This window comes from Peromyscus eremicus, chromosome 9, assembly GCF_949786415.1.
Source record: "Peromyscus eremicus chromosome 9, PerEre_H2_v1, whole genome shotgun sequence".
NCBI lineage: Eukaryota > Metazoa > Chordata > Mammalia > Rodentia > Cricetidae > Peromyscus > Peromyscus eremicus.
The window spans coordinates 64,500,298-64,513,861 of NC_081425.1; the positions used below are offsets into that span (position 1 = coordinate 64,500,298).

At 42.0% G+C, this 13,564-nt stretch overlaps 1 protein-coding gene across 3 annotated transcripts in view; it reads left to right on the forward strand.

The window, feature by feature from the left end:
- The window catches only part of Xpo4 (exportin 4), a 93,767-nt gene extending 80,723 nt beyond the window's left edge, over positions 1-13,044 (forward strand). For all 3 annotated transcript variants that reach the window (XM_059273562.1, XM_059273563.1, XM_059273564.1), the window contains 8 exons: positions 978-1,152; positions 4,445-4,738; positions 5,467-5,647; positions 7,321-7,439; positions 8,636-8,766; positions 9,469-9,586; positions 10,656-10,748; positions 12,822-13,044. In XM_059273562.1, coding sequence (XP_059129545.1) covers positions 978-1,152; positions 4,445-4,738; positions 5,467-5,647; positions 7,321-7,439; positions 8,636-8,766; positions 9,469-9,586; positions 10,656-10,748; positions 12,822-13,019 — 1,309 coding nt within the window. In that variant the 3' untranslated portion in view covers positions 13,020-13,044. The remainder of the gene's footprint in view (positions 1-977; positions 1,153-4,444; positions 4,739-5,466; positions 5,648-7,320; positions 7,440-8,635; positions 8,767-9,468; positions 9,587-10,655; positions 10,749-12,821) is intronic.
- The last annotated feature ends 520 nt before the right edge of the window (positions 13,045-13,564 follow it).

The window sequence follows — 13,564 nt, forward strand, 5'->3', positions numbered from 1 at the left end:
CTCCAGGAGTGTGGGTGCAGGGTTATTTGCAGGTCAGCTGCATCACCAAAAAGCACACTCCTCCACTGGGTGACCCTCACCACAGCTTACCACCCTTGCACAGTTGGGGGCAGCCAGAGCACTAAAGAGTCCGCTTAGCCAGCAATTGATCACCACAGATAGAACCTGAGAGATGGGCTTTCTTAGAAGTTACCTGGACCTCTTCCCTCCCTTCACAAGAAAATGGCTATACAGCCATTCTCATTCTACAGTCAGAAAATTGATGATAAAAGAATTAAGTATAAAATTCTATGTTCTTGAGCAATTGTTAGGATTGAAATGAAGACCAATGTAATTCCAGAGTCCGTGTGAGCTCTTGATGCTTTTCTTTAAAAATGACATTCATGGGCTGGAGAGATGGCTCAGCAATTAAGAGCTCCCAGAGAACCCAGGTTTGGTTCCCATGTTGGGTGGCTCACAACTGAAACTCCAGCTCCAGAGGACGGACCCAGTGTCATCTTCTGGCTGCTACAAGCACCTGTACACTTGTCACATACAGACACACATACCCACACAAATAAAACGTTTTTAGGAATTACATCCAGGTATACCATATTCTCGGTACTCGGGAGGCTGAGGCAGAAAGATTGCAATAAAGTGGCCAACCGGAGTAACACAGTAAGTAAGGCCTTGCCTTAGCAGATTGAAAATTAAATGTTCCCCCCTTTTTAATGTATGTGTTGCCTGCACGAGTTCATGTGTACCACATGTCTACAAATGCCTGGAGAGACCATCAGGTCCCCAGAAACTGGAGTTACAGGTGGCTGTGAACCACCATGTGAGTGCTGGGAACTGAGCCCAGGTCCTTTGCCATAGTCACTCTTAACCATTGAGCCAGCTCTCCAACCCTGTCCAGTTGTTATTTATGTATGTAGAACATAAATATTTATATAAGTATGAACAAAATACAACTTATGTTTTATTATTCCTACCTGTAGGGCAAACTTAGTAATTCAGTGTGAAAACTGGTGGAACCTAGCGAAGCAGTTTGCAAGCCGAAGCCCACCTCTTAATTTCCTGTCGAGCCCAGTGCAGAGGACACTGATGAAGGCCCTGGTTTTAGGAGGTTTTGCTCATATGGACACAGAAACCAAGCAGCAGTATTGGACGGAGGTAAAAATCCCTTCTCTTTTGATTCTTCTGTCATCCTACAGATGTTAGAGAATAGTCTGGAGACATAAACACCTCAGCAATGACTTATCTCGTGTTCTTCCTCCTCATCAACCATTTCACACTTATTACTTGATAAATACTGTCTCAGGACTTACCCAGCCATGCTTGTTCAACACACTGAGTGTTACTAATGCTTTCTGTGCTTCGAGTACATTTTTTCCCAACTCAGATGAGAGAATGAATTGGTGTATCTTTATCAGAATGTGAAAAGCATGGTGGATATCTTAGAGATAGAGTTGTATTAGCATGCCAAGGCCTTAGGTCAGTCAGCCTGTCCCCAAAAATCGAAAGAAAAAAACTGTTACATGAAGAACTACAAGGTATTCTTTGCCTTGAAAAGGAGATGCAGCCGGGCGGTGGTGGCACACGCCTTTAATCCCAGCACTCGGGAGGCAGAGTCTGTGAGTTCGAGGCCAGCCTGGTTTACAAAATGAGTTCCAGGAAAGGCGCAAAGCTACACAGAGAAACCCTGTCTCAGAAAAAAAAAGAAAGAAAAAGAAAAGGAGATGCAAATTCTAGTGTGTTTGTTTCCTGGCACTTCTCTTACCACAGTGGCCTAAGGAACAGATTCTCACTGTCTTGCATTTAGGAGGCTTCCTAAATGTCCAAGGAAGGTATTCATAGCATTCTTTCTGAGGTCTGCCAGGATGAGTCTGTGGTTTCTGGGAGTTAGTGACAGCTTTTGGCACTGTGTACTCTGCATCCCAGTTTCCTCAGTCTATAAGACACTGTATTGGAGTACGGGTACACTCTCCACTATGACTGAATCCTCACTTACTGCATCTCAGTTTGTTCAAATGAGGTCACTTTCTGGGGTTCTAATTCAACCCATAGTGTGGTCACCTTCTGTAATAATTTATATCTTGACTCAGGTGTATATGTAGAGATCTGACTTCTTTCTAAAGTGTTCTCTCCCTCTCTCTCTTGGTTTTTCAAGATAGGTTTTCTTTGTGTGGCCCTGGCTGTTCTGGAACTCCCTCTATAGACCAGGCTGACCTTAAACTCACAGAGATCCGCCTGTCTCTGCCTCCCAAGTGCTGGGATTAAAGGTGTGCCCACCACCCAGCCTAAAATGTTCTTAATGTCTGTGAAGGTAGTATCTATGACTTTATAGCTAAGGTAAAACAGGCTGACTTTTTTTTTTTTTTTTTCCATTCTCCCCTGGGTCCGTAGAAATGGTTTGGTGGTTAAGAACACTCTTCCTGAAGATACAAGTTTGGCTCCCAGCATCTATTTTGGGTGGCTCCCAGCTTCCTGTAACTCTAGGTCTAGAAGACCTGATGCCTCTGGTTCTGTGAGCACCTGCATGTATGTGCATATATCTACCACATACAAGTGTACACATGTAGCCGGAGGTTGACCATAGTTATCTTCCTCAGTTGATTTCAATGTTTGAGAAAAGGTCTCTCGCTGTATCTGAAACTCTGATTTCAGCTAGACTATCTGGCCAGCAAACTCCAGGGTCTTGTCTCTGTCTCCCCAACACCAGGATTATAGGCACTCAGCTTCTATGTAAGTGCTTGGGTTTGAACTCAGGTCCTCATACTTTATGTAGGGACTTGCTTACTTTTCTATTCTATTGCTGTGAAAATACACCATGACCAAGGCAACTTACAAAGGCAACTTATAAAAGAAAGCATTTAATTGGGGGCTTGCTTACAGTTTCAGAGGATGAGTCCATGACCATCATGGCAGGGAGCATGACAACAGGAGGCAGGTATGGCACTGGAGCTATAGTTTACATGTTGAAACAACAACCATGAAGCAGAGAGAGGCAAACTAGAAATGGTGTAGGGTGACACACCTCCTCCAACAAGGCTACACCAAACAGTTCCACCAACTATTTGGAATCAAACATTCAAGTATATGAGCCTACGGGGGTCATTCTCACTCCAACCACCATATGTGGCAAAGTACCTTACCAGCTGAGCTATTTCTTCAGCCCTATAAACACCCAGAGCAGGACTGATTATCTGAAGTTGTATTTTATACCAAGACTTGTAAGGAAAGGGAGGAAGAAGAAGGGAAAAAAAAAAAAAAAAAGACAAGGACATTATATTTTTAACTGTATTGTATTAGAAATTGGCAGACTGGCTGCTGTTTGTGTAGCTAAGCCTTGACTGAGTTCTTGCTCAGTGTTTATGTGGCTCCACTGAAGTGCAGCGTATACAGTACTTACTTTCTGGCCTTTGGAAAAAAGGTGTGGTGATTCCCTACTGAGGAGTTCTGATTTTATTTTTTCAATTTTTTTTCAATGATTCTTTGGCCAGTCACCTAGAAAAATGTGGAGAGACGTGGCAGAATTCAAAGAATGAACTAAGTGTGGTATACATGCATGTGTGCATGCGCACACACACCCCACTATAATCTCATTCCTTCTGAAGCAGAGGCAAGAGGATTGACACCAGTTTGAGGACAAGCAGGAACACACAGTGAGACTACTGGAAAACAGATAGAGCCTGGAGAAATGGCTGAGTGGATAGATAGAGCACCTGTCCCACAAATACAAGGACCAGAGTTTAGACGGCCAGCAGCACATAAGAAGCTGGGTGTGCATGAAGGTTCACTTCAAATCCTAGGGCTTGTAAGAAAGAGGATCACTGGATACCTAGATTGGCCAAATTAGCAAGCTCTGGATTCATCAAGATACCTTGCCTCAGTAAAGTGGATACTCGATGTCAACACACATGTGCAATAAAAACTAGAAAGAAATTATGAAAGAATAAAAGTATTTTCAAAAAAAACAAAAATTTTTAAAGAATGACATTTAAAGAACCCTATTCTGTGACTTGGGTGTCATTTTTATGTATATGACACAAGGTACAAAGATTCTCAGAATGGGCAGTGTACCTCAAACCTGTAATTCCAGCACATAGGAGTTTGAGACAGGAGCCCTGAGAAGTTGAGACCAGCCTGGGCTACCTAATAAGACCCTGTTGCAAAGACTGAAGGGAGGAAACTTAGTGGTTCAGATAGTCCTTGTTATATGTGTTCATTCTGTTCCCATAAAAATATTTGGGGAGCCAGGTGTGGTGGTGCACGCCTTTAGACGGATCCCTGTGAGTTGTTAGGCCAGCCTGGTCTACAGAGCAAGTTCCAGGACAGCCAGGACTATTTCACAGAAAAACCCTGTCTCCAAAAAAAAACAAAAAAAACAGGAACCAAATGTTCATCCAAGTTGAGGAACTCGGTGTGCGTGTTAGGAAGGTCATGCTGTGATGTGCCTCCACAGGTTCTTCAGCCTCTCCAGCAGCGGTTCCTGAGAGTGATAAACCAAGAGAACTTTCAACAGATGTGTCAGCAGGAGGAAGTCAAGCAGGAGATCACTGCCACGCTGGAGGCCCTGTGTGGCATTGCTGAGGCCACACAGATCGACAATGTAGCCATTCTTTTTAATTTTTTAATGGACTTCCTTAACAATTGCATTGGGTTGATGGAAGTTTACAAAAATACTCCAGAAACTGTCAATCTCATTATAGAAGTTTTTGTTGAAGTTGCACATAAACAAATATGCTATCTTGGAGAGGTAAGCACTTTCTAGTTTTTTTTTTTTATTCCTTCAGGATTACAAATTTCTGAAGTAATGATTCTCCATTCTTGGTTTCACATTTAATGCATATTTTTATTTCTCCAAAATAGGAAGTCATGTGGAATGAATATAAGTTCTGACTCCAAAATTTTATTGTTAGAGAAAGGCTAACATATTAAATATAGCTATAAGGATACTATAAGTATCCTTGGTCTTTGGTTGTTTAGTTGTTGTTTTGTTTTTGAGATAGGGTCTTCTTCCTTTGTAGTCAAGGCTGGCCTTAAACTCACAGAGCTCCATCTTCCTCTGCCTTCCAAGTGCTCAGATTAAAGGCATATAATACCACGTCCAGCTCTTTTTATTATTATTAATGCTCTCTGTGTGTGTGTGTGTGTGTGTGTCTGTCTGTCTGTCTGTCAGAGGTCAAGGGTGGGTAGCTTCCTGTATTTTTCTCTACCTTACTTTCTGAGATAAGGACTCATCCTACAGCTCACCAAGCCAAGCATGCAGCAAGGCCCTCGTCTCCTCCCCGGTACTAGGATCACAAGCATCCACCACCAGGGATCTGCACTCAGGTGGTCATGCTTATTTGGCAAGCACTTTCCCAACTCTCAGCCCTTCGATATTGTTAATATAGAGCTACTGTTATAATTTAGAGTAGATTGAAACTTTGGCTTATCTGCTAGATCCTACCAAGTAATATCACATTTCCTGTTTTCTTACAGTCCAAAGCTATGCATTTATATGAAGCCTGCCTTACTTTGTTACAAGTGTATTCTAAGAATAATCTAGGGCGGCAAAGGATAGATGTCACAGCAGAAGAAGAGCAGTACCAGGATCTGCTTCTCATTATGGAGCTTCTCACTAACCTTCTCTCCAAGGAGTTCATAGATTTCAGCGACACAGGTAAAGTCTCTTGGAGTAGTTGTTATTAAAACTGCAGGTTGTTTTCTCTAGGAGGGAGTTCAGTTTTACAAAACAAATGGAAGTAAATCCCTTGGTTGAAATGAAGGTAGAGGTGAAGTCCTTCCCTAGTCTACTTTTCAATATGAACATGAACTTTTATTTAGTTAGTTCTTTTTTTCTGTACAACCATCAACTTATTACACAACTATCACACAGATGCTTTTTATCTAAAGGAGAAATGGCTTCTGCCTTCTTTTCTCCCTGGTTTTGCAGTTCATAATGAATGCCAAGTGCTACTTTTCTCACAATGCCATTCAGCAGGTGTTGTTGCTAATTCTCACTGTACTGATGAGGTAATAGCATAGTCATTAGGTCGCTCACCCATGTGCATGTAACTAGTAAGTTTGAATTCACATTCAAATCCTTGTATGTGTATAGAGCAATGGTTCTCAACCTGTGGGTTGTGACCCCTGCAGTAGCTGTCCTGCATATCAGATAGTTACATTATGATTTATAGCAGTGGCAAATTACAGTTATAACTTAGCAATGAAATAATTCTATTGTTGGCGGTAACCACATCATGAAGAACTGTGTTAAAGGGTCGCAGCATTAGGAAGGTTGAGAATCACTGCTTTAGAGGGAATTTCATTGTCTCTTCCATTGTCCTTTGAGATGATTGCCCATCAAACCCAGCATGGGAAATCCCATTGGGGTAAGAAGTACTGGATTCCAGACTCGATAGGCTATCTAACATGGTTCTCCTATAGCATAATATGGGGATAGAAAGCTAATTTCTGCCTTTCTGCTATCAGTGGGTACAATAATAAAGACCTTTGTGTCTTACTAGCAATTGCTTGGTAATTAGTAGATTAAAAAAAAATAACTGTACTTACAGACAAGAGCTTGATCAGTCAGTAAAGCTCGTTCATTTGTGCAGTTTGCCTCCACTATTACTGAACTTTCTTGTTTGTTCTCCAAGTTTATTCTCAGAGGGACAGGCAGGAAGAAGTGCAGCTGCTTCAGAAACGAGAGGGGGAGGGGCTGTGTACACCAGTGCCTTTAATTGCTTCCCCTTGCCTCCAGGGCAAGTGCCCATGTTTGTCTCTCCCCTCCTAGTGAGCTTTACCTCCCTGCCAGCTTTGCCTTCAAACCTGAGAGAAGTGGGTTGTTTTATAAGAGAAAACATCATAGTAGCATTGCCTCAGGGTGTGCAGGCATTCATAGTCAGAGATATTTTTTGATTTCTTCAGGGTTCTCTAAGCTTCTAGCAGCCCACATTAGTCACTGTGTCTAGTCCTTGAGATTGTTCTTGCTCTGTTGACTTTGTTGGTTCATTTTTCTTGTTCACTGCGTGCCCTGTTAGTTTCACAGTTCAACAGGCTTATCCAAGTTAGCTGGAGGTGCTGAAGTGAAATGCCAAGGCATTAAATGTGTTAACTTTGATTTCTAGAATGTCTCTTGCCCTTACTTATCCACTATTACTGTATCAGGTACTAAGATTCCCTAACAAATAATATAAAAGGATGGCATGGGCTGGGCTTATCAGATTTCTCTGTTATTCATTAATGGGTTTCTTGGGTCTTTGAGCTTGACTATATTTGTGTTTTTGTAAAGGAATATGAGCTTTGGAGATTTAAGTTACGACTGTACAAGTATGCTTTTTATTTTGATAGATGAAGTATTTAGAGGACATGAGCCAGGACAAGCAGCAGGCAGATCTGTATCGGCGGCTGATGTCGTTTTATATGGAGTAAACCTAATTCTGCCCTTAATGTCACAAGATCTTTTGAAGGTAATTAAAATAATATGAACATGAAGAGTATTAACAGTTTTGTATTTCTACTACAGTTTACTGTGCTTATCTCTCAGTACACATGCCCTAGTCCTATGTGTACAGACAATTAATGACTCATTTCGTCAGGAAGTACCACAGGAAAACAGTTCCGCTAGCAATTTTAATTCTCTTTAGAATTTGTCATTTTGTTTTTAAACTTCATTTTCAACCAAAGGAGCCAGCCATGGTGGATATTTTCCAAGCCTGTGCATGTAGAAATGGGATGGTAGAAACCAAGGTGATTTAAAAATTTTTGTACATTATGACTGTATTGTGCCTTGGTTCTACCAGTTGTTATTGAGGGTCATGGCCACTGAGGTTGCCCTTTACTCCTTCCAGAAGTGCGCTAGGGGAGAGGTCTTTTGTTATAAGTTATCACAGATGGGTAAGATCAAGAACAAGGACACACTGAAGAAGAAAGAGAAGGGTGTGTGTATCTGTGAGTGTATCATATGCACGTGTGTATACTCCTGTTTTTGATAAAGCGTGTGGAGGAGATGTAGTGGGGCGGGGGAGCAGAAGCAAGCATCTGAGTAGTGAGGACCAGAAATGTTGGGGTGCCTCCCTAGGCTCTCCCCATGTACATTCCTCCATAAGGAATGTCTGTTGGGCAGTTCCTGCCAACCCATGAACCTAGGGTTTTGTAACAACTCTTAGGATGAGCATTTATTCAGCTTTGTACACTGGTTTGCTTTTAGTGCCTGTGTGTTCCATTAAGTCAGCCATCGTAAACATTTGGTGCACATTTTCTCTGTGGCTAGACTAGATTGACTACTTTCCACTCAGCTCTTCAGAGCTGCCCAAGTAGACGGATGAAAAGTACTGATTAACACATTAACAAAGGACTTTGTTCCCAGATCATTTAGTTTTTGTTTGACTGCCTTGTTTATTTGTTTAGGGTCAACATAGAATATCAGAACTTGTCTGTATCTCCTATTAACCTTCCAGAAGATAATTTTTTTCTACTATGTATTTTTTATAACAGCTACTGAAAGATTCCCTTTACTGTAACTTATTTTACATTTCTTTAGGGCTTAATGTTTCTATATATTGTATACATCTTAGAGAAATCATTATACTACTTAAAAGCTTGTTAGTCATTTCATTTTATTAGATAGTATTGAACATAAAAATATTTAATGTTTCTTTTTCAGTTTCCAACCCTTTGTAATCAATACTACAAGTTGATCACATTTATTTGTGAAATTTTTCCTGAAAAAATACCCCAGCTTCCTGAGGATCTGTTTAAGAGTCTGATGTATTCCCTGGAACTAGGAATGACATCGTATCCTTTAAATGAACTTTGTTATTCAAGGAGGGGGATTCTTGTTGAATTTTTTTTAAGTGATTGGTTTTCTTTTATAGTTTAATTTTATTTCTTCAAAAACCTACCTCTGTAGCTTTAACTCTCTCTTTCTCCCTCTCTCTTTCTCTCCTTTCTTTCTTTTTGTCTTTTTTTTTCCCTTGAGACAGAGTTTCAGCCCTGGTTGTCCTGGAACTCACTCTGTACACCATCCTGGCCCCCAGGCTCAAAGATCCGTCTGTCTCTGCCTCCCAAGTACTGGGATCAAAGGTTTGCACTGCCATGCCCAGCTCTAATTCTGTTTCTTTTGTGGATTTGCATGATTATTTCCTTTCATACATGTAGCACCTGGCACCTTGTCTTAAGGTCATTCCTTCATTAGGTCATGTGATGTGTTGTAGCTGGTTCTCTAGTCTTAGCTTGTTGGCATTATAATGTCATCATCTGTGAGAGCATCTGCAGAAACAAGCTAGACATCACTAGACCTATACGCAATACTCTCAGAGGCCATTTAATATGGAAATATTTCTTTCCTAACTCAGTTAAGACATTGCCATCTGGTCTACCCCCACCATCTATATTCGTTTCTACAAATAGTCATGTATATAATGTAGCTGACACTTTTTTGATCTGTTATGAAGTCAGGTGTGTCTCATATAGTTTGCTCTTTGACCATTGTGTCAGAATGAGTTCAGAAGTGTGCCAGCTCTGCCTCGAGGCCTTGACACCATTAGCCGAACAATGTGCTAAAGCACAAGAAACAGATTCACCTCTTTTTCTAGCAACTCGGCACTTCCTTAAGGTAAGGTATTTGGTGGATAGCTTGGAGAATCATCATCTTAGCCAAGCTGAGTGGTACTTGCCTGCCATGCCAGCTAATGAGGCTAATGAAGGAGTATTGCCTCAGTTACAGAGTGAGTTCAAAGCCAATCTGAGCAATTTAGCAGGACCTCATCTCAAAGTAAAAAGAAGGGGGCTTTAAATGTGTGTGTGTGTGTGTGTGTGTGTGTGTGTGTGTGTGTGTGTGACCTGTCTTCATGCACACCAGAAGAGGGCACCAGATCTCATTAGAGATGGTTGTGAGCCTCCATGTAGTTGCTTGGAATTAAACTCAGGACCTCTGGAAGAGCAGCCAGTGCTCTTAACTGCTGAGCCATTTCTCCTGCCCAAGAGGGGACTTTTTTATTTTTATATGTATGAGTGTTTTGTCTAGATGAATGTCTTTGTACGACATGAATGCCTGGTGCCTGTGGAAACCAGAAAAGGGCATCAGATCCCCTGGAACTAGGTTTACAGACAATTGTGAGCTACTGTGTGAATGCTGGGAACCAAACCGAAATCCCCTGGAAGGGCAGCCAATGCTCTTAACCATTGAGCCATCTTGCCAGGTCCATGAAATTCCTGATTCAAGTGTATATGGATTTGGTTTGGTTTGGTTTTGGCTTTTTCAGACAAATTTTCTTTGTGTATCCCTGGCTGTCATAAAACTTGCTCTGTAGAACAGGCTGGCCTTGAACTCAGAGATTCTTCTGCCTCTGCCTCCTGAGTGATAGGGTTAAAGGTGTGCACACCACAGCTTTGTTCACTGGGTTTTTTTTTCCCCTGAGACCAGTTCTTCAGGAGCATGTTCTCTTCCATTTCTTTTTTGTGTTCTTGAGTGACGTTGTAAATATGGGGAATTCGGTACTTTTTTAGACTCCACAGAAAATAACATCTGCATGTTTTCCTTGGATTCAAAAAAATGATTTAATAATTAACTGGTTAATGTAATAAATAAACTATAACTGCCATCCCTTTTTCAGGCAGGGAGGGACTAGAGTTTTAAATAATTATTCTCTATTTTAAAGCTCTGTCTTATTGTGTAATTTCAGCTTGTTTTTGATATGCTGGTATTGCAGAAGCACAACACAGAGATGACTACTGCAGCTGGAGAAGCGTTCTACACGTTGGTTTGTTTGCACCAGGTACTGGACACCCCCTCTCAGGTCCACCAGTTCTTTGTGGATCCAGAACTAGGACTCAGAGACCCAGTTCCATGTCCTCGATTCAGTGTTTCTCAGCTCCCTCATGAGCTCTATGATTGTATTTTGTATTTATCTGACAATCTGTCAGATCACAAGAATTTATTTTCCTTCTCTGTTATGAGCCATTCTTTGTCACAGTTCCCTCCTAAAAGCTTAGCTTTAATCATCTGTGCTAGGAGCCAGGTGCATGTACACAGTGATTGCTATCTTTGAGAAACTCAGATTTCATAAAAGTGGAAAGGTGCATCAGAGTAGGAGCAGAAGTTTGCCTTCAGACAGTGTAAAGAATAGAGTATTACTTGGTTTAGTGTTTTGAAAACAATGTGTTACGTATTTTGTTGAATCTTTAAGATCTTAACCCATCATTCCTGTGGGATTAATGTAACAGAAGCTCACTTGCCTCCTAATCCTGATAAAATGCCTACCCAGTGTACAAAGGAACAAGTTGGGGAGGGTGCTGCCTGATCTTCCACTACCTTATACCTTTTAGTATGGCCAAGCGATTGGTGGGAGAAGCTGCCTTCCTAAAACCAGTGGTTTTCAGATCCTAGCATGTAAAGCCCCCTTCCTCTAGCCATTATGTGCCGTGTGTACCCCAGGCTGAAGGGGCTCTAGAGCTCCGTTTCTTGTGCTGTGCTCCTGTGGCAGCTTCCTACATGTATTTCCTTTCAGTGTGTGCTCTTTTCTGTCATCTCGGTTACTAAGACAATGGGCTTCCTTCCCCGTGGGTGTAAGCCAGTGCATTCTGATCTCCTTGTCCACTGTCTTAGACTGTGTACCTCGTAGAGAAGCTCAGGGGGGCCAGGAGGGTGGCTCAGAGGGCACTTCAGGTATTCGCCACCAAGCCTGACAACCTGAGTTCAATCTTTGAGTCCTACATTCATGGTAGAAGGAGAGAACCAACTCTGCCAGTTGTTTACACACAAAGAAATAAATGTAAAACATTTATTAGAATGAAGACAAGCATGGTGAAAGGAGAGGACCAACTCCTGCAAGTTATTCTCTGACAAGACACACACATAAATGAGTGTCAATTGTTTTGTTTTGTTTTGTTTTGCGCCCCACCTCTATCCCCACCCCACCCCCCGGAAAGACAGAAAGCAGAGAGTGGGCACTTTGCAATAGCTAGTGTAATTCCTGCTGCCCAAACCCAGAAGCACTGCCGTTTCTGGGCAGTAGGAAGATGATTTGAGGTTATACTGGCCTCCTGCTATCCTTTGGAGAGGGCAGCTAAGGTGCCTGGTTCAGTGCTGTAGACAATGGGAGTGGGGATTGGGGAAGCTGTACCCTACTTCTCGTTGCTCTATATAATATCTGATTTCATCATTTTGATGTTGTGATATCCCAAGAAGCTCAGGAGAATTAATGGCAGACCAGCTTTCTCCACAGCACTTCTCTGGCCTAGGTGACTTTCCCTTCAGCCTCTGCCCACTCACCTGTATGCTAATGTTTTGAGAGAGGATACCAAAAACAGAAAACAGTGCCCCCCACTACATTATCCCTGCCCTTTAACCAAAGCACTAGTACAGTGCTGGTTTAGACTTTCAGAGTGCTCTGCCTCCACTTGGAGAGAGCTCTCAAACCTCCACACTGCTGTGCCTCTGCTGTCCCCGGAACTGGGTGCACAAGGTGTTTGCATGAGCCACTAGAGAACTGTTCGCCTCCCCATTACAGACGTAGAGGTTATATCCAAAATGCAGGCTAACAAGAAAAGACAATCCTGCAAAGCTGGGACCTCCTGGGTCTCGAGCCAGATTGCTTGCACTGCTGCTTCATTACAGTGTGATTTTGAATGTGCTACTTCATCTGGCAGAACCTTCATCTGTAAACATTAGTAGTGTCAGTCTCATAGCAGCAGACATGTGAAATGAGTTAACCTACAGATAAGTGAGAGCAGTAACTGAACACTGAACTGTTGGAAAGAGTCGTCTGCCCTGCGTCAGAACCAACTCCATAGTCCCTGCTAGCATCCCCAAAGAAGGCATTCTTATGGCTGTCTTGTTTCTTCTGCAGGCTGAGTATTCTGAACTGGTTGAGACATTACTGTCAAGTCAGCAAGACCCAATCATTTACCAGAGATTAGCAGATGCCTTCAACAAGCTCACTGCAAGCAGCACTCCTCCTACCCTGGACCGGAAGCAGAAGATGGCCTTCCTAAAGAGTTTAGAAGAATTTATGGCAAATGTTGGTGGTCTCCTTTGTGTAAAATAAACAACAGAGCTATATTCTTAACTTAGATCCTTTCTGCAAAGTGCACTGAATTGCTGAAAGTTGACTTGAGTCTTGGCCTGTTCCTCAGTTCATTTGACCATTGGGATTTTGGAGAGTCTGAGACTTCGATGTGGAATTTGGTGAAACGGGAGAAGTCAACTTAAAATCAGCTTCTGTTATTAGGTGTTAGCCATGATCTGCCATATACTTGTCTTCTAGATTCTGAATGGTGATTGAAAATTTCAAAATGCAATTCCATATATGTGCAAACAGATATGGGCACCATGAAATTCATATTCAGTGCCTTTTCCCTTTTATCAAAGCATGGGTGACTAGCCAAAGGTGGTATGTTCTCGGCATTATTTTTCAAATGTCCATAGATTCCCTTCATCACTTGGGGAGCTGGTTATAGAAGTGGACACGTGGACCCTGCTGTGCATCGGCAGAATATTGGTTTTGGGCCCTGGACTCTCCATTTTAATAAGCTCCTCCCCTTCGTTATCCTAAACGTTTTGAATCAATGCAAGAGATAGTGAAAACTTGTA